General features: G+C 37.1%; 2 protein-coding genes across 2 annotated transcripts; both read left to right on the top strand.

Moving 5' to 3' along the window:
- The first annotated feature begins 253 nt into the window (after window positions 1–253).
- LOC101115997 (olfactory receptor 2G3-like) lies at window positions 254–1,189 on the top strand. The gene has a single exon (XM_027959205.2). It carries the CDS (start codon window positions 254–256, stop codon window positions 1,187–1,189), a length of 936 nt encoding a protein of 311 aa, XP_027815006.2.
- Window positions 1,190–7,867: 6,678 nt separating this feature from the next.
- Window positions 7,868–14,213, top strand: LOC101117202 (olfactory receptor 2G3-like). Its single transcript, XM_042236849.1, has 2 exons — window positions 7,868–8,782; window positions 14,148–14,213. Exons 1-2 carry the CDS (start codon window positions 7,868–7,870, stop codon window positions 14,211–14,213), a joined length of 981 nt encoding a protein of 326 aa, XP_042092783.1.
- The last annotated feature ends 8,072 nt before the right edge of the window (window positions 14,214–22,285 follow it).

The following is a 22,285-nucleotide window of genomic DNA, read 5'->3' as shown; positions in this document are numbered from 1 at the left end:
ATGGGAAAATAGAATGGTCACATGCACAAAAAACAGGATGGGTCAAATATTTATTGAGTCAAGAAATGATGACACAAAACAATGCTTTCATTTTTAAGAATGCTTTTTTAATAATTACCATTTTTCCTTCTCTGTGAAAACTGGCTAGCTATGAAAATCTGAGTTTACTTCAAATTTTAGAAGTAAGTAGCAATAATGTTACTTCCCTCAATTGAATTTTGTGTCCATTTTTCTCTTTTACAATAACAGACTAATGGAACAAAATAATGAAACATCTGAGGGAGATTTTATTTTGCTTGGATTCTCAGACCAGCCTCAATTGGAGGCCATCCTTTTTGTGGTTATTTTGATATCCTATCTTTTGACCATCCTGGGCAACACAGCCATTATCCTGGTCTCCTGCCTGGACTCCAAACTTCACACACCTATGTATTTCTTCCTCACAAATCTCTCCTTTCTTGACCTTTGCTTAACTACCAGCATCGTCCCACAGTTATTGTGGAACCTGAAGGGACCAGCCAAGACCATCACATCAACAGGCTGTGCCATACAACTCTATGTGTCCCTCTCACTGGGTTCCACTGAGTGTGTTCTCCTGACCATCATGGCATTTGATCGCTATGTAGCAGTCTGCAGACCTCTCAATTACACCAGTGTTATGCACCCATCATTTTGTAAGTCCGTAGCAGGAATAGCCTGGCTATGTGGAATAGGAAACGCTCTTATTCAAGGAACCATCACCCTTCGCCTTCCTCGCTGTGGACATCACCGTGTGCACAACTTCTTATGTGAAGTGCCTGCCATGATCAATTTGGCCTGCTTTGACATCCATGCAAATGAAGTCCAGCTTTTTGTAGCCACATTAGTTCTCCTCCTTCTTTCTGTGGCATTGATATTGGTCTCTTATGGATTCATCGTGCAAGCAGTAACAAAAATTAAGTCATTCCAAGCTTGGTGTAAGGCTCTAGGGACCCGTGGTTCCCATCTGCTGGTGGTGTCCCTCTTCTTTGGGACCAGCTCAGCCATATACATTCAACCAAAGAGATTCTATGGCCATAGCCAGGGGGAGTTCCTTACACTCTTCTACACTGTTGTAACTCCCACCCTGAACCCCCTCATGTATACTCTGAGGAACAAGGATGTGAAAGGAGCCCTGAGAAGAATGCTGAGACTAGAACAAAATTCCTAAGGAAAAATCAAGGAAACAGTGACTTTTCATTGAGGAAAATTATTAAGGAGACCTAAGATTTAATAACTACTCCCAAGTGACTACTTTCCTTTCTGTCTGTATTTACCAACAATATGGCTACTGTGGTTTAGAAAAAAGCAGCACATTTAGACTCTACTTGTGTATCTCATGGAACTTCATCTGTGTGTATGTGTGTGTTTTATAAACATATTCATACTTTCTTCTACTAAATGTCTTTAAAGGGCATATCCCAGAATAGGGAGATTTAGTGATCTACCCAATATGCATGTGCTTACATATTTGATTAGGGAATTAAATAGTGTTTAATATGAAACAGAAAATGGAAAAGTATGTATTAGCATGAGGAAATTACTGTTCTTTTGTAAAAAAAGCCCTAGTGTGACATTGTTTAAAACATTCTACCACAGTATCCCAATTCTTTCAAGGAAAAACAACAGCAACAACAACAACAACAGAACAAAACTTGAAAATATGGGCTGTTTTTACAGTAATGTACCAGATTCGTGAATCTACTTAAAATGCTATTAAGGAAGAAAAAGGTTTGCTTTTAAATGAAAGCAATAGAAATAATTGTTAAATAATTATAGAAGTTACTTAATAATTTAATGAAATACTAAAACTTAATGTAGCTTAATGTAATCTAATTTCAAATGGACCAAGGTTCTACAGGGCAAAACCTTGTATTGAATCTTACTCGATGCTATATTTCTTATTTCAGGATCTCTGAAACTGTAAAATACATGGGTTCTGAAGCCAGACTTGGTTTGAAACTTTGCTCTTTCTATTTATTAGCTATGTAAAACCTTTTGTTCTTTACTTAATCTCTCTGTTTCTCAGTTTAATCACCTCACAGGTTTGCAGTGAGAATTAAATACATTAATTCATGCAATGTACTTTAAAATGACTCATGGCTCTTGTAAGTGCTGAATAAATCTTAAAGATTATTAAATACTTTCAAAAACACTATGGTGTTCTATAACCTCCAAATTCTGCAGTCTTCCTCCATCCTTCTTAACTTGTGCTTGGTTTGTTTGCAATTGTCTTGTATTCTGCATTGTCCTGTACATTGCACTTCTTTTTCATTGTACTGAAAACAGAGACCAACCAAAATCTCTCTTTACTTCACTTCTCTTTAGATCAGCACCAATTTTCACTTCTTAAGAGCCACTTTAGATTGTGTAATCTGTGCTAGAGGTTATGATTGATATTTTGGATCAAAATGCTTGAGTTCAAAACCTAATCTATCAAGCTAATCAAGTAGATCAGTCATAATAAGAGTTCCTAATTGACATGACTATTGTGATAAATAAATCTGAGTTTAGCCCATGGTCTGTTATATATTAATAGAAATCACACAATAATTAAGGTTACTTCTACACCACTTCTATGATTTAAAAACTCATGATGACTTGATAGACCTTAGCCATTTGATCTCTCTGATAGAAACTTTCACCACTTTCTAAAATTATTTTAATAACCTTTAAATAGACCAAGGGATCCCCATTCCTTTTCATAACGCCTCTAACTCAGTGTAAAATCTAAATATGAGTTCTACTTTATAGTTAGGTATACCTGACCCTCACATGAATATGAAAGTCTTCTTAATCTTATTCCTTATTGTTATCTTAATCCTTTTCCTCCATCTTATTCACATTCCATTGCCTTAATTCAGATTCTCTATCTTGATTTTAAATAAGTTTGCAAGTATGTGACCCTGAGCTGAAAAGAGTTTATGGATATATTTGGTGTGGAGATTATAGTTATTTCAATAACTGTGAGTGCCTTCAGCTGTGAAATATGCTCTCTGCTGCACAACAGACCTTTACACCAACCCAAGCAGCTCATGTAGTTCACCTTCTAGTCTCTTAGACACTTGTTGTTATCTGTGACTGAATTTCTAAAACCTCCAAACTGTTTCTTCAAACCTTTCTTTTCTCCATGACAAGTTTGATTATTCCATAAAATTATTTTCCATATAGTTCTACTTTTCTAATTTAAGTGGCTTTCAAAGGATTGCTGTTCTTTAGTTGCTAAGCCTTGTGCTACTCTTTTGTGACCCCATGAACTGTAGCCCACCAGGCTCCTCTGTCCATGGGATTTCCCAGGCAAGAATACTAGAGTGGGGTTGCCATTTCATTCTCTAGGGGATCTTCCCAGCCCAGGGATCAAACCTGCATCTCCTGCATTGGCAGGCAGATTCTTTACCACTGAGCCACTGATTACTAATGTCCAAAAACAAAAGTTCAGCCTAATAAATTTTAAGATTTAATTGGTTTTATTTAGCAAGTCATAAATCAAGTAGCTTCCCATCTACCAAGTAAAGAGAAGTTATACATAATAGGAGACTTTTATAGGCAGAAGGAGAAAAGACTGGATTGTTTCAGGTTCAGGTAAGCTACCTAGGGGGATGAAAAGGGACTATGTATTAGATTACCTCATTGGCGCTGTCAACAAAAATTTAATCACCCTCAGCCTATCTAAGAAAGAATTGGAAAATTTTATTCCATCCAAATTTAAGGATGATAACCCAAGAAGAGCATCTCAGAAAGCTCAGAGAACTGTTCCCTCATTAGAAGTCAAAACACAGTTTATATGTTTCTTGAGACAGAGGGCTGTACATCAAATGATATATTCTTGACAGTTTATATAATCAGATTTTAGCACCTTCATGGTGAGTCATATGACCCTAAACAAGATCAAGAAAAAATGTTGTATTTTAAGGAGTTGTCTTGTGGCTGCCTTTATGGATAATCAGGTGTTCCTGCCAATGGGACAGGTTTAATCAGCACATAACGTAGAGACACAATTCACGGTGTGGGGAAAGGGGAGGCTAAGGGCAGAGAAGAAATTTTATTTTTAAATTTTTATAGTACTGTCAGAAAATATTAATTTTATTTCAGTGTATTGACAGGAAAATTCCAGACTGACTAGCTAAAACCACACTCCTGAAGGAGGCTGTAACTACAATTAGGTTAGGTTTTGTGTCTCGGTTTACTTTTCTGAGCTTAGCACAGTGACTCCATCTCGGGTTGGTCATTCCTTTTTTAAATAAAGTATCAGTAGCACAGAATTCCAGGTTCTCTAGCATTATGATCTAATGTATCCCTTATCTTCTACAACATGCTGTCATTCGTCTTTTGTTCTATTAGTATTTAAACACCCAGCAGTTTCTTAATATTCAGGGCAAGTTATTGAACTTGTAGGTAAAATTATTCCATTATAGTAAGTGGAACAATAATACCAAGTTCCTAGGGTGGTGAGTGATAAGTGAGGGACCTCATGTAACATGTTTGGCAGAGTACCTGCTACCTAGCAAAACTCAGTCCATGTTTACCCATGATATACTAACAGTAAAAGTACTCATGGGTGTGATTATAGTAGAAGAACGACAGTTTTATTCCTTTATCCATCCTTCCTGTACCATGTAGCAGTTCTTTCCCTGCTCCTGGATTACATCTTTAGAATGTCCCATAATCTTTCCAGCCATTTTCAAATGTTAAGTCAACTTTTAGTAATAAAGTGTTTTCACATTAGTAATTAAAATGTCCACTGTCGAGTGACACTTAATTTACATGTAAAGATTCTGTGTTTCCTGAGCTTGAGCCAGTTCCCATCTGAGACCTTGCAGTGGGGATTTGGGTGAGGTCAGTCCCTGCTTTCCATCTTGTGCATCTTCCTCTGTGCCTCTAGCTGATAAGTGTAGTTTCTGAACTTGCCAGGGTAAACCTGTGCAAAGGGAAAAGGGGAATCTAGGCTGGAATGTTTACTAGTCTCTGTAGTAAAAGACTGACTTTTCTGTTTCTCACATTTATGTTATTTTTAGTCAATTATCAGGCAATTATTAATGTGAGATCAACTAGCTAACTTCATCAGTTATCAGGGGAGTACAAATTGAAATCATGAAATATACAACCAGATTGGCTAAAATTTAAAATACAGAAAGTATTAAGATATATTTGTATCTTCAATTCATATATACAAGATTTCTTTTTGTATATTCTTAAATATACAAATATTCAAGATTACAATTCAATTTATAACCTTCAATTACAAATGTAACAGAATATATTTGTAAATAGCAGGTACATATATGGATAATATAGATTATATTATTAGAAATTTAACATGAATATGGCAGAAATGAGAAAAAAACTCAGCATTGGGTGGTAATGAGGGCCGACTTTAAATATCTCTGTGGTTTGGCCTAGATGGAAACAACAGTGAAAAATCAGAGGGACAAAACTCTCTTTCAGGATCATCTCCTGGGACAGTTCTTATGATGCTACAGGTCCTGATACTAATTGCCATGTTGGGAGAACTGTTTCCATGGAACTTTTCCATATTTGGTGTTCTGTATTCTTTCCAGTCTCTCCTGACTTGCTGACCTTAAGGAAGCTCCATCTTAAATAACAGTCCCTAAAACTAGTACACGGGCCTTCAGAGCTCATTTCAAAGTAATAATAATTTGAATCCTATGACTTAAAGTTTTTTTTCACAATGAGAGTATCAGTATACCAAAAAAAAAAAAAGGAAATCTGGAAATGTTCCTCTTTTAACTTATTTACATCTTATGATGCCTTGCTTTTATATCTACAACATACTTTTGACTCTTAACTTTTAATGGCAAATTGAGATTCTATTTTAAAGTGATGTTCATCCAGGTGTGAAGATCATATGGTACATGAGTGATGATAAATTTTGCATCATAGTGGAATAGAATCCTTCTAGAAACCTAAACTAAACATACTGTTATAACCTTCTGTATAAATAAGGAGCAAGTTCATGACTGTGAATTGATCTTTCATGGTATTTCTGTTGAGGTATTGCATATATGTGTGGGGGAATGTGGTAGGAGTTAAAAGACAGGAGAAATTCTCATTTGAGAGGATAAGGTAGCAACCTGCAGTCTGAATTAAAGAAAATCAAACAACAGACCTGGGTTTGGCTTTTTGTTACTCCTTTGATAGGAAAAATGAGCACTTTTTAGGGGACTAAATAGTTGGGAATTGACCATGAATTATAGAATCGAAGGAATTATGCACATATGCATGTATTTGTATTTTTGTGCATGCATATGAAGGTATATAATTGTGAGAGTGTTTGTAAGAAAAATATGTCTGTATGATATAAACTGGTTTGTTCTTAGAGGTCCTTTTGTATGCTCATTTTACTGTTATTTACTTTTGCTATTTTGAGTGATCACTCAGTGACATCATGCTGCTGTTGAATGTCTAGATCTCACACTGGATGCTTCCCTTAACTTCTTTCCTTTTCACTGGGTTCTTCTAAGTATCATTTTTACGTGATAAGTTAAATCAATACATCTTATATATAAGAGTATATTTTACATCCACGATTAATTTTCCCAACAAGTAATAAAACAATTTTAGGATATGCAATTATTAAGGAAGAATTTTGAAGTCTGACTGATTTTCACTTATGACACGTAAAAGTACCTGTTTGTCTTAAACAGGAAATAGAGCTATGGTCTTTGGGAAATAAGGTTTGTATCAGTGAGTATACTTTAAACATTTGCATTTATAGCTGTTTGGACTTTTTAAAAGTCCGTTACAAATCCTGGCCTTTTAATCTTCCTGAAGATAAAAATTCAATGTGGATTTGAAGCGCATTGAAGCAGCCTTTTTCATCCCATCAAAGATGCTTCCTTTCCTGATCCTCATTCCTTTCATCAGATTCAACCACCTCTTCTTTCAACACACAAGACAGGAAAGCTGACTCCCTTCCTCAACACCACACACCAAAGAAGGCAAGGAGGTTTGCTCTGAATATGTTCATGAATTTACATCACTAATAAGTGGTAGGACAAATGAGTTGACTAATCCTTAAAGGAAATAGATTTTTGAAATCATGTGTGCGTAATGATTAAATATTTAGATATAAATGTTAATATTATTCCTTTCAATAGCCAAATGTTTGCCATTTTATAGGAAAAATAATCTCTATAATCTCCAGAAGTAGGCTGTTATTTATATATATGAAAATCCTGGGGAAAAATGCCCAACTCAAAATTACAGTTGAATAATTGAAGTATTATTTATACATATTATACATCAGTATTACTAAGTTTTCCCCATTTAATTTGAATGATTTTTCATAAGCTATAAATTGATCATATGCATTTTATTCTTCTGCTATTCTTTATTTTTTGTGATAAATTTTATCTCACCTTCTAATAGTTATCTCTCAAGAAAATTCTTTCTTCTAAAATTAGCCATCATGTATCTCTCTTTGTAGTCTGGGCTTTATTGTCATTTGCTGCAGCTTCTGAAGGACACTGCCAAAATTTATTCTATGGGGCACAGTAATTTCTCTCAGAGTCAGTGTTTCAAGGAGAAATTTTAAAAGGTTGATCTTGGCTTCCCTGGTGGCTCCACTGGTAAAGAATCTGCCTGCAATGTAGGAGGTGCAGGTTAGATCCCTGGGTCAGGAAGGAGGAAATGGCAACCCACTCCAGTATTCTTGCCTGGAGAATCCCATGGACAGAGGAGCCTGACGTGCTTACAGTCCATGCAGTTGCAAGAGGCAGACACAACTTAGCAACCAAACTACCACCACCACCACATTGTGACCAGAGGCCAATACATTATCTTTTCTCTAAATTCTTACAATGTTTTTCTCCTTTTTGTGAACAGGGTGATGGGCATGAACAGTAGCAGTGTCAAAGAAGACTTTGTCCTGGTGGGCTTCTCTGATCAGCCCAACCTAGAAAAAATACTCTTTGTGGTTGTTTTGGTATCGTATATCCTGACTCTGGTGGGAAATACAGTCATTATTCTGATCTCCTCTACAGACTCTAAACTCAGAACACCCATGTACTTTTTCCTTACTCACCTCTCCCTAGTTGATATCTGCTTTACTACCAGTATTGTCCCCCAGCTGCTGTGGAACTTAAGAGGACCAGCCAAAACCATAACAGCCCTGGGCTGTGCTGTCCAGCTCTACGTCTCTCTGGCTCTGGGCTCCACTGAGTGCATCCTCCTGGCTGTAATGGCTTTTGATCGCTACGCTGCAGTGTGCAAACCTCTTCACTACGCAGCTGCAATGAACCCACGGCTGTGCCAGGCTCTGGCAGGGGTTGCGTGGCTGAGCGGAATAGGAAACACTCTCACCCAGAGCACTGTTACCCTCTGGCTGCCTCGCTGTGGACACCGGTGGCTCCATCACTTCTTCTGTGAGGTACCCTCAATGATTAAACTTGCATGTGTAGACATCCACGCCAATGAGGTCCAGCTATTCATTGCTTCATTGGTCTTGCTCCTCTTGCCCTTAGCACTGATATTGATGTCCTATGGACATATAGTCAAGGCAATTATTAGGATCAAGTCAGTCCAGGCCTGGCGCAAAGCCCTGGGGACATGTGGATCCCACTTGATGGTAGTATCCCTCTTCTATGGGACCATTACAGCTGTTTACATCCAGCCCAACAGTTCTTATGCCCATACGTATGGGAAATTCATCTCCCTCTTCTACACAGTAGTGACTCCAGCCCTCAATCCTCTCATCTACACACTGAGGAATAAAGATGTGAAAGGAGCACTGGGAAGACTTTTTCACAGAGCCAGAGACCTAGGCTCATAAAAAAAATGAAGCTGAGCATGAAGAGGTCAATTTTTTGATGGCAAAATGAAACTGAAAGTCATCTTGTGCATTCTTTCTCTAAAGAAACACTAACCTATAAGGAACACACACAGTCATCACAGTCTGCTATTCGGCCTCAGAATCATCTGTCCTCGCAACCTCTTTCCCAGGCTTATTTTGGACCCTTTGAAGCCGCTATCTCCCCACACCCTTTAATTGTCCATTATTCACATAATTTCTGTTTCTTGCCCTCCCTTCCTGCTTTTCTTCAACCTTCCTTCCCTTTTTCCACTGTTCATTCTATTTTTCCAATTGTTCTCTCCTGTATTACCCCTTGCCTTCCCTTCCCTCCCCTCCTTTTTGTTGCTTCCTTCCTTTCCCTCTTTTTAGTCTTTCATTTCTTTCCATTTTTATGAGGTGCTTAACAACTATTTCCCTGGCTGCTTCTACACTATATCCTTCCCAACAGTATTCTAACAATTCCTCGAAACAACTCTGTCTAAAAGTAATTTCCCATTTATCACAATAAAGAGCTTTCATTTGCTCTGTGGTGTCCAGTGAAGCGAATAGACTCTAAATGTGTGGATTTTAACTCCACAACTTCCTTTCTGAGCTTGTGCAAGTTTTATTAAAGATTTTTTGTATCATATTTACTTAGGAGTAAAAAATGAATGAAACGTCATTATTAGGTTTATCAAAAGATCCAAAAGGCAACGTAGTGTAAGTTTAAGAGGCTTTTCTTTGTTCATTTGTAAGACAAGTGCCTGACTTAAGCTATGATTATGGAGGCATCCACTTCAAATGTTCTTAAAAAGAACCATTGCTAATCACATGAATAGATAAAGAGCCAGGCTGCCCCCAATCCCATACTCTTAGACTCTTTTGTTTCAGAGATCTTGATTGATTCTGGGTAACTGACATTTTGGGCCACTTGTTTTTCACTTTCTGCTCTTTTAATTTCCTCTCTTATGTTTTCACCAATGAAGAGGGAACCAAGAAACCCAAGGCCACCACCTTCAGCCTCATTGGAAGCAAAACCCTAGACCTGCTCTCTCTCTATCCAAGACCAGACTTGCTGTGTATACTCTTGAACTTGTTAGTAATGAACCTTGTTCTTTTTTCAAGTTTCTCAGTGGTTATTGTTGAGGACATCTTGCAATCAGAATAAGGACCACAAAGGGCTAATCCAGCCACAACACTGTTTACCCATAGGCTGAGACCAGCACAAAACAATAAGTAAAGCATATGCAAAAGGTGATCAATAAATAGCAATTACCATCTTTTCAATCTTCTGATTTTCTGATCATAATATTCCCTCTATTTTAGTCTATATATGCTTACTGCTTACAGTTATGTTCAATTTACATAGTCAATAATTAGTTACTGTCAGGCGAGTGTATTCTCCTTGGTTTTTGTCTCATAACAACAAAGATTTGAAGTGACGGACATTAAAGCCCCCTCAGCATGTCACAGTTCTTGGGTCTTGGACAGACCCTGTTATAGCTCTCAGGTCTCGAATAGACCGTGTTATAGCTCTTAGAAAAATCAGTGTTATAGAGTGTTACAGCTCTATTTTATTTAGAAGATAGCTGGAAAATTCATCTTCGAGGTGTGAGGGCACTTCGATCCAAAGACTCAAAGAGAAGAGGGCCCCAGCACGCGGGAGAGAGAGAGAGAGCCCTTTGGCTCCTCTTTTATATGTTTTTTTCTTCCCCCTGGGCCTGCACTATGCAAATTGGGCTTAGCCAGGAGTGCTGTTTTACCTGAAGTCTTCACTCCGGTCCTCGGACCTTCCTTTGACCTTCCTTTGTTCTATCTTCGAGGACTTTTCCCTTCCTTGTCTTTTAGCCACCACCATTTTGGACTCCTTTTCCCTATTTCAACTTCCGCTGGATCATGGAAAAAGCAAGAGAGTTCCGGAAAAACATGTATTTCTGCTTTATTTACTATGCCAAAGCCTTTGACTGTGTGGATCACAAGAAACTGTGGAAAATTCTGAAAGAGGTGGGAATACCAGACCATCTAACCTGCCTCCTGAGAGATCAATATGCAGGTCAGGAAGTAACAGTTAGAACTGGACATGGAACAACAGACTGTTTCCAAATAGGAAAAGGTGTACGTTAAGGCTGTATATTGTCACCCTGCTTATTTAACTTCTATGCAGAGTACATCATGAGAAACGCTGGACTGGAAGAAATACAAGCTGGAATCAAGATTGCTGGGAGAAATATCAATAACCTCAGATATGCAGATGACACCACCCTTATGGCAGAAAGTGAAGAGGAACTAAAAAGCCTCTTGATGAAAGTGAAAGAGGAGAGTGAAAAAGTTGGCTTAAAGCTCAACATTCAGAAAACGAAGATCATGGCATCCAGTCCCATCACTTCATGGGAAATAGACAGGGAAACAGTGGAAACAGTGTCAGACTTTATTTTTGGGGGCTCCAAAATCAGTGCAGATGGTGACTGTAGCCATGAAATTAAAAGACGCTTACTCCTTGGAAGAAAAGTTATGACCAACCTAGATAGTATATTCAAAAGCAGAGACATTCCTTTGCCGACTAAGGTCCGTCTATTCAAGGCTATGGTTTTTCCTGTGGTCATGTGTGGATGTGAGAGTTGGACTGTGAAGAAGGCTGAGCGCCGAAGAATTGATGCTTTTGAACTGTGGTGTTGGAGAAGACTCTTGAGAGTCTCTTGGACTGCAAGGAGATCCAACGAGTCCATTCTGAAGGAGATCACCCCTGGGATTTCTTTGGAGGGAATGATGCTAAAGCTGAAACTCCAGTACTTTGGCCAAGCCATGCGAAGAGTTGACTCACTGGAAAAGACTCTGATGTTGGGAGGGATTAGGGGCAGTCGGAGAAAGGGACGACTGAGGATGAGATGGCTGGATGGCATCACGGACTCGATGGACGTGAGTCTGAGTGAACTCCGGGAGATGGTGATGAAGAGGGAGGCATGGCGTGCTGCGATTCATGGGGTCGCAAAGAGTCGGACATGACTGAGCGACTGAACTGAACTGAACCTGAGGAGAGCTGTTCTGAGAGACTGCTTCCCAGGCCTGAAGTCCTCAGGAAGTCTGCCAAATAAAACAGAATTCTAAAGAAAGAAAGAGAGAGAATGAAAGAAGATGAAAAATAGTCACCTGAAAATGTGGCAAAAATAAGTTAGTCCATTTTATTTTTGTCTTCATAATATGGAAAAAAACATGTTTATTTTCTCTGCTCAAAAAGTGTGACACATTTGCTTTCAATGGTGACAACAGAACCTAAGCTGTTATTTCCGAAAGGACAAGTATAGGAATGTGGTAGTAAAGAATATTTGAACTCAGAGATCAGACTCTATGTCCTGTCTCCATCATTTATTTCCCAACTGCATATCTCCATGTAAATCACTAAGAATTTCTAACCCTCATTTCCTCCATTTCTAAACTGAGGACAGCCTTAGAAGGCATATAGTAAGAATTTGGTCAATGTTAGTTATCATTAATAAACTTTGTTGATCTTGGTGATAAGCATGGTGTCAGACTGAGTGACCTTGATAGTAAATATATGTTTTCCAGGCATAAATTTTGTGGGTTGTTGCAACTCACAACTCTACTAGTTTCAGTTATGAAAATCAAATGAGTTCTGCTTTTGACATCTAATCAAATATGTTGGTAAGTTGTTTCATTCAAACATGCTTTTTTTTTTTCATAGACAAGCCAATAGCAATTAGTCTCAGTTCAGTTCAGTCACTCAGTAGTGTCTGACTCTTTGCGACCCCATGAATTGCAGCATGCCAGGCCTCCCTGCCCATCACCATCTCCCAGAGTTCACTCAAACTCATGTCCATCGAGTCAGTGATGCCATCCAGTCATCTCATCCTCTGTTGTCCCCTTCTCTTCGTGCCCCCAATCCCTCCCAGCATCAGAGTCTTTTCCAATGAGTCAACTCTTCGCATGGCGTGGCCAAAGTACTGGAGTTTCAGCTTTAGCATCATTCCTGCCAAAGAACACCCAGGGCTGATCCCCTTTAGAATGGACTGATTGGATCCCCTTGCAGTTCAAGGGACTGTCAAGAGTCTTCTCCAACACCACAGTTCAAAAGCATCAATTCTTCGGCATTCAGCTTTCTTCACAGTCCAACTCTCACATCCATACATGATCACTGTGATCTAATAATTTTGAATCAATTATAATATCTAAGTCTTGCTTTGATTTTCGTGGTTTTCCATTGCCAGAGCCGAGGGGAAAATGTGTTCCTCATGGAAACTCTTAACAAAGATATCTCTATTCCTAGTCCACTTCATATTTGCTTATAGTTCACCTCCCAACCTCCAGACTGAATTCATCTACTATAATAGTAACAGATGAAGTCTTTATTGGCAAGGTTCTCCTGAAAAGCTGTATCAGCAGGATCCATTAATCACCTGTATAATTATCCATATTTTTTCTCTTAGTTTTTATAACTGTAAGCTGCGTCTTTCTTCCTATTATCCTCACAGTTAACCTTTTTAATTTTCAGTTACTTAATTTCTCACATTAAACCTAAATCAATAAGAAATTTATACTAAAGAAAATGAACCTGTGATTGCTACCGTTTAAGAACTCTCCTTAAGATGAAACCGTGCACTAAGAACCGACAAACCGAGTCATAAATCAACATATAAGTTTATCCCTAATTTACTCAATCAGTAATAACTTATGCACCATTGTATGTTTATCACTGTGAAGAATTAGAATATCCTAGAATTAATGAGGAATAATATATAATGCTGCTGCTGCTGCTGCTAAGTCGCATCAGTCTGTGCGACCCCAGAGATGGCAGCCCACCGGGCTCTCCCATCCCTGGGATTCTCCAGGCAAGAACACTGGAGTGGGTTGCCATTTCCTTCTCCAATGCATGAAAGTGAAAAGTGAAAGTGAAATCGCTCAGTCGTGTCCGATTCCTATAAAATATATTTCATGATTTATGAAATGATTAAAATTAATTGAAGATCATGATAGATGCAAAATAAAAGGGCAAGTATATCAAATATCTATGTGTTTAAGAAATTCATACTAAAGGATAGATCTATTGTAATTGCTTCATAAATCATGAAATTTATTTTATAGGGGATTCCTGAGGTTCCCTTATAACTCAGATGGTAAAGAATCTGTCCACAGTGCAAGAGACCGGTTCAATCCCTGTGTTGGAAAGATACCCTGGAGAAGGAAATGGCAACCCATTCCAGTATTCTGGCCTGGGAAATACCATAGATGGGGGAGCCTGATGGGCTACAGTCCATGGGGTCGCAAAGAGTCAGATATGACTGAGCAACTATCACTTTCACTGTTTATTATGTAGTACTTTGAAGGAAGAGATAAAACTGCAAATATACATGGAATCAAGAAAGTTGCTTTCCAGGAAAGAATATCCTGAATCTGGTAAGGCTTAGAGGGCATAATCTTTGAAGGATGAAAATCACATCATTGGCTTCCAATGATATACATCAAGAATAAAAATAATATGGCACCTTACATTTTATAATTGTATAAATCTTTGCTGAATAAAAAGTTAAGGTGCATTTTTCCAAGCTTGACATATATTTTCTATTATTTTATCCTCATAACCAGCTATCTAAATAGATTTTTTGAAAAATGGTTCTGACTAAACGTAGTAAATTTAGCAAAAATATTTATTCCCATTCCTTTCCAAAAACCATAAAAATTGTATTAAATGAAAAATTGTATGAATCTGTAAGAACAAATCAAACTGGAGCCAAACTATGAGCAGAGAAGAGATCTATAAACATTAGGGAGATGGACAGTAGGTGCTTGTGTGCTCAGACACTTCAGTCATGTCCAACTCCTTGAGACACCATGGACTGTAGCCCACCAGGCTCCTCTGTCTGTGGGAATTCTCCAGATAAGAATACTGGAGTGGGATGCCTGATTCTCCTCCAGGACTCATCCTGACCCAGGGATCAAACTTGAGTCTCTGTTTTAATCTTCTGCATTGGCAGGTGGGTTCATTACCACTAGCGGTGGAAGACAGTAGGTGATTTATAGAGAAAAGTATGACATCTGACTGCTTTTAAAAGATTGGGAGGCAGAAATAAAACACAGCAGCCAACATCCAATGCCTCAGGAAATCCTATTATCTTCAGTTTCAAAGATATCCAGAATTTCACTACTTCTCTTGCTAAGACCCTGCTCTGAGTCTCCATCATCTCTCAGCTAGATTGCTGTCTTAGCATCTGTTTTTGTAATCACTTCCATGCTTCCAGGGAATTCTAGGCACAACAGATATTCTGAAATTCAAGGTCAATCATTCATCTTCTCATTTCTCTTTTTAAAGCCCTAAATGTCTAAACACAGGAAAAGCCCAAATTTTTACAGTGGCATCTACTGACCTCATCTCCCAACTCCCTCCTGACTCACTCAGCTCAGCCTGTTGGCCTCCATGTTGTTATTAAAATACACCAGGTAAGGCCTTTGCCATTCTCTGGCTGGAAAGCTTTATAACTGCTTGGCTCACTTCTTCCTCTCCTTCAAGTGTTTAAATCTCACCTTCTCAAGGAGAGCTCTCCTGATGGCTCCGTTTAATTCTACCATCTGTCCATCTCATCCACCGGATGCTTCTCTTCCTACTCTATGGTTTCTTTCACCCAGAGCACTTTTCCTCTTCTGAAATACTCTACAGCATAATTTATTAGGCTTATTTGTTATTATCTTCCTCCTTCCCCTTAAATTTTAACTTCAAAGAGACAACAATCTTTGTAACTGGCTGACACATTCTAAGTGCATGGAGTGGTATCTAGCACTCTTAAGCAATGAGTGACTATGTTTGAAAATGTTGAAATAATTTAGAAATATTCAAGAAACTGCCAGGTAAAAAATCTAGAAGAGCTGAATGTACTTTCTTGTCATAACAGAAAATGGAGGTTGAGAGGATATGGAATACTAGCTTCTGCTGTTTGTTTTTTTAAACTATGTAGAAATATTTGACTTCATATTATTTACATATATCTTTGAGAAATCATTGAGTAAAAAGTCAAGTCTTATGAAAAATAAAGAGATGCATATAAGGGGAATTTGGTTAAGGTAAGATGTTGGTTTATTTAATTTCAAGCTTTGAAAGTGAGTGAAAGTGTTAGTCACTCAGTTGTGTCCAACTCTTTGCAACCTTATGGACTGAAGCCCACCAGGCTCCTCTGTCCATGGGATTCTCCAGGCAAGAATACTGGAGGGGATTGCCATTCCCTTCTCCAGGACATCTTCCCGATCCAGGGATCGAACCTAGGTCGCCTGCATTGCAGGCTTTAAGCACATTTTTTTCACAGCTGTCAACATATTCTCTTTATATCCCTCAGGAAACCTCCCATGAAGGACACCATAGTTGTGTAGAGTTGTTTTATCCTTATTATTGTTAAAAGTTTAAAAAATGTGAAAAACCTATATTTCTTGAAGACAAGAAATACACATAGTAAGACTATTCATGGGGCAAATAAACTTCTCCTTGCCTCCTGACTCCATGATTGCACTCTGCTCTTCCTGATAGCTTCTGTATACAAACTGGCACACTTAGGGTATGTGCAAGTGTGTTTTTATACATACGTTTATTTATACATGTATGCTGATAGATAAATAAATAGCATCTTGTGTCATCAGTACCCTCCTGTAACTTTTTTTCTCAAATATATATACCTTAGAGACCATTCTAATTCTATAGCCATAGACTTGCCTCATTAATTTTAATAAATACATAATGTTACTTTGTAAAGACATATTTAACAACTCCAGGGCTGGTAGACACTTATGATGATTGCAGCCTTTTGCTAATGCAAACAGTGCTGCAGTAAAGTCTTCGCACATCCGTCTCTGCATGCCTTTGTGAGAATATCTGTCTGGGTGAATTCTAGAAATGGAAATGCTGTGTCAGTAGATGTACATTTTTGCACATAGTATATAGTCTTATGGGATTCCCTGGTGGCTCAGATGGTAAAGTGTCTGCCCGCAATGCTGGAGACCCGGGTTCGATCCCTGGGCCAGGAAAACCCCCTAGAGAAGGAAATGGCAACCCACTCCATTATTCTTGCCTGGGAAATCCCATGGACAGAGGAACCTGATGGGCTACAGTCCATGGGGTCGCAAAGAGTTAGACATGACTGAGCAACTTCACTTTCACATATAGTCTTAAAATACTCTAAAAAAACAAAAACAAAAAAAGCTAAAGCAAAATGGCTTTTCAACATGACATAAAGTATTTTGCTGTTTGCAATTTGATAAGCAAAAATTATTACCCATTTAATATAATTTGCATTTTTGTATGTATAAGAATAAACCACTTTATCATATATTTGAAAGTCAACCAGAAGCCTATGTTCTGTACCTTTGTTGTTGTTTCAGTTGGATCTTTTTTTTTCCATACTGATTTTTTTTTAATAATTGACATGTATATGTTGAGTTTAGCCTTTTTTAGTCTTTCACATGGGACTTCCCTGGTGGCTCAGACAGTAAAGAATCTGCCTGCAATCTGGGAGACCTGGATTCCTCCCTGGGTTGGGAAGATTCCCTGGAGAAGACAATGGCTATGCACTCCAGTGTTCTTGCCTGGAGAATTCTATGGACAGAGAAGATGCTTCACAAATATTTTTGGAAGTTTATCACATTTTTTGTTTCATTTTGTGTATCTTATTTGTCTTTACAGAAATTTTTATGTAACAAATGCTTCAATCATTTTAAGCCCTGAGTTTTAGTAATTGTTTGAGTGATTGTAGATCTTTTGTATGCTATTATCTTGTTTCCACACTTAAAGTTTTTATTGTTTTGGAGTTAATTTGAAGGTAGGAATTTATGACCTTTTTTAAAAGATTTTAATCAGTTGGCACAATCACATTCTATTAAAAAACTGTCTTGATGACATGAAATTATAATAATATAAAGTTCTACCTTTATTGTAAAATAAACCTTCATGCACATTTGGGTTTATTTCTGAAGCTTGATAGAAATTCCTCTCAAAAAATTAATTTCACATCATAATCTAAAGCCAAGTAAGTCAGGAGTTGAATAACCAGAATTTTTATGATAAAGAAGTACAAAGTCTGGCTTTTGGAGTTATTTGTCCAAAATTACAGACTTAATATTTATAAACAATCACAGCAGCTATATGTCCATTACTTTTCCTACTCCATATGTATTGTGAAAGGAAAAAGGAAGGCTAATACAGCAGAGACATTAGATAAAAACATGTTGAATTTTAATTTTGACATTCAAACTGGGGAGTCTGGATTAGTATTACTCAGTAACTTGGAGGAAGAAAACCTAGATCGAATTTAGAGGCACTAGTTTTATTCCTGGTTGAGTCCCTTGGACTTCAAGGAGATCAAACTAGTCAATCCTAAAGGAAATTAGTCCTGAATATTCATTGAAAGGACTAATGCTGAAGCTGAATCTACACTACTTTGGCCACCTGAGGCAAAGAACTGACTTATTGGAAATGATCCGGATGTTGGGAAAGATTGAAGGCAGGAGAAGGAGACGACAGCAGATGGGATTGGTTGGATGGCATTACTGGCTTGATGGACATGAGTTTGAGCAAGCTCCAGGAGTTGGTGATGGCCAAGGAAGCCTGGTGTGCTGCAGCCCACGGGGTCACAAAGAGTTGGACATGAATGGGCGACTGAACAGATTCTGATTCTACTTGGCTGTATATTTTGGGCAAGTTATTTTATTTTTCTGAGTTTTAGAATTATCATTAGCTAAACCTAAATTTTGGAGAAGGAAATAGCAACCCACTCCAGTATTCTTGCCTGGGAAATCCCATGGATGCAGGAGCCTGGTCTGGTGGCCTACAGTCCACAGGGTCGCGAAGAGTTGGACACGACTGAGCAACTTCACTTGCAAACCTAAATTATCAAAATGTATACCCCTAATTTATACAGTGACTATGACTACCAAATAAATAGACATCTTATGTTGATTAAATAGCTTTTATAATAAATACAAATATAGAGTGAGAATGAGGAGCCACTATGGTGGTGAAACATGAAAAGAATCATAATTTAGAAAGATTATTTTTGCAACTATACCTAGTTATCCTATTTTTCTCAGAATAGTAAGCATATGTAAAGTATGGTTTTACCTATTTAATATTGCATAATATTAATATAGTTAATATATTGACATACATTAATGTATTAATATAATATATAATATATAAATTAATCCATAATATATAAAATTATATATAATATCTACATACCATATACCCTATCTTAATGTAATTATCAATATGTATTAATATAATTATTAATATAAAATATCAACAACTACTAAGTCTTATAGGAATTGATTTGGTTTCCTCTTAGATGACTCTCCATACTGATATGCCCAATGTTTGTATATCATTAGAAACATTTCCCTGGTTGTCTTTGCGGTTGTCTCACCTTCTAGTCCCTCTGGTTTTTTCTCCTGGACATGCTGGTGGTATAAATGCTAATTATGCTGAATCTCAGAGGTTTAAATGGAAGGATGAGCCAAGATAGGAATAGCATGACAACTCCTGGGAGAGCTTCCTGTGGATCTATGAATTCTATGGATAACCTTAAATTGGAGTTAGCTTCTTAAAGTTGACCCTTCAGTAGGTCAGAGAGAGCCTGGCTGAAACTCTGCAGAACTGAGAAGAAATGCAAACAGAAAACCAAGGTCTGGGTATTATGGTATTGTTTCAGCCACAGGTCAGTCTCCCGTAACTCCCCCACTCTGTCATGCACTGAACAACTGATGAATTACAACTCAACATCAAGTAAGTGCAGAAGGAATTTGGGGAGGTAAGGATAGTAAAAACTCAAGTCACCTTGCTCTGTCATTGGTTGCTTTATAAGATGGAGTAAAGGGACCATTCAGCAGTAGAATGCTAAGTGATTTTCTTTTAATTTTAAAAGGTTGATTCCACAGATGCATATATTTTTGTTTGAGAGGAGAACAATGAAATTAGGAAAAGTGTACAGACCTAGGATTCAAAATCTTATTTTATCCAAATTTTTGCTTCTGAATTTTCTAGGTTTATATACTTGGGTAAGTCCTGTAACTTCTTGCTGTTCGAGTTTCTTCTCTTCTATCATTAAAAAAAGACTTTTTTACTTTAGAAGGTTATTATGATAACAAAACAAACATACATGTGAGGAAGATTGCTATATGAGTACCAAAGTAAATATATATGGGTGTGTATATATATATATATACATATATATATATATATATATATGTATATATATATATATATATATGGTTACATATATGTTTATGGGAAATTTGATATATTCTGGTGTTTCTAAATCCTAGGTATACATTATTTTATTATGAGGAAAGCTATGGGAAAATATAAATTTACTATTAGTGTTAGGTACCTTTGGGACTTTATATTTTCATTTAAATATTTTTAGGTGTGTTTTTTCTTATCACTTCTCTAGATTAAAACTACTTTTGTATTGCAAAGTTTGTGAACAACAAGATATTGATTTTGTCTAGATAGCAATTAAGCTCTGAAGGTCCTATTATTCAAACAAATCAGACTGTTTAAATCTATGACAATTTAGAACAAAGGAATCCAATAGGCAGAGAGCATGGCATTGAGATCACAGCAAAGATCCTCAGATAATATCTGAAATAAATTAGAGGTGAAATGAATTGTTTTTATTTTGTCATAACATATTATATTTGAATCATGCTTATGAAGTTGTTAAAGAGTATATCAGGATGCAAACATCTATAAAAATGGCCAATGTTTCCTTAAGCCATGTTTTAAGATACTTCTTTCTTGCTGCCCTTTCATTCCTTTGCAGGTCCTATTTGTGGAGAAGCACAGATTCTTCTGTCTTCCCAGCTCCATTTTCTCATCCTCTGGGGGGTTCATCAGCATTTCCTTTAACTTCCTATTTAGACAAATTAAGCTCTACTAATCCCATAGTTTTCATACACAACCAGAAAGGCAAAAACTCCCCACAGCCCTTTCCAGGCAAATTAACAACTACTGGTTTGGACTCACCCCTGTAATCTTTGCATTCTATTTTTTTCTGTTTCTCTCTCCTGTTGCATATTCAGAAGACACATTTAACTGATCATCGGCAATGTGTAGGACAAAACAGTATACTCTTTCTGTCTATGTATATCTTTTCTCTCTCATTCCCATTTTTCTTTCTTTTTTCTAAATAATTCTATCGATTCTTTTTTCTTTTTCTTTTTTTCTTTCTGCCCTTGCCACATAGCATGAGAGATCTTAGCTCCCTGACCAGGGATCCAACCCATACCCCCTGCAGTGGAAGCACAGAGTCTTAACCACTGGACCACCAGGAAACTCCCTCTTTCTCTATTTTCGTTCTTCATTTTCCCCCTCTTTACTTATCTGTTGCTATCATTTTATCATCACATTTTGTCACTATGTTTCAATATACCTTCAATGTTTAGGAATGCTATCAGGTATTCTGAAAACCAATAAAACATGCTACATATTTTCCTTTTAAAATTTTTACTCTTCCTGGAGTAAGTATGTGATTTGATTTTATTCATAACAGTCCAAGCTTATCTCAGAAACTTAAAGGCATGCTGGATCCATTTAGAGGGATATAAAAGAAAATAATAAAGATAGGGAAAATAGCATAGCAGTAATCTATGAAAGGTAGGAGAAAATTTTCAGCTTTCTTTAGATTTGAAAATAGTGTCTGAGTGCAGGTAACTACAAAATGAGATCCTGAGTCTTTATTTAGCAAGAAAGCAATTCAGAGAGGGTGAATTCTATAATTGTATCTTTTATGATTCTAATTGGAAATACTCATGTGCTCATTGAGGGGCATCCTTCTATAAAGTAACCCTGCAACACGTGAGTGATTTTTCTTTGATCAAAATGGATGAGGCAAAATTTGGTTCAGACATTATGTATCAAGATAAAAATGTTTCTCAATGTTGAATCAGGATCCTATGTTTTATTTCTATAATTCTCTAATCAACTGGCAATGATATCTGTGCCATCTCTTTGCAAATAAAATATAATGCCAAGCATAATCATATTTCCAAGATTCTATTTCTAAAGTCCCACTATCATATGATAAAAAAATGGGAGAAGAAAAGACAGTGGATAAGACCAGTTTTAAATGAAGAGTGTTATTCTACATATAAGGATAGGATTTATAAGGGGGAATCTCAGAAGATAATCAACTTGATTTTCCATAGAAGTTCACAGGCACTTGAAAATTTCCAGAAACATCTTTATATAATTTTACCATGTAAGTAGTCCTACTAATATTTCAGCTACTGTTTATATTTCCCTTAACATTATAGTTTTTTTCTTGATCCAATTATCATGCAGCAGTATGGAGTTCGAAGTGGCAATCAAAAGATTTTGATAAGTAAAATAAATGTATTTATTGATTGATTAGTTGCATTATTTTGGGAATGAGCAGAAAAGCCTTAAAATATTTGCTCTAAGGGTAAAACAGTGTGTATTTAAACTCT

The sequence above is a fragment of the Ovis aries genome, chromosome 20, assembly GCF_016772045.2.
Source record: "Ovis aries strain OAR_USU_Benz2616 breed Rambouillet chromosome 20, ARS-UI_Ramb_v3.0, whole genome shotgun sequence".
Classification (NCBI taxonomy): Eukaryota; Metazoa; Chordata; class Mammalia; order Artiodactyla; family Bovidae; genus Ovis; species Ovis aries.
The sequence above is the reverse complement of the archived record's forward strand: the minus strand, read 5'-3'. Positions and strand labels throughout refer to the sequence as shown.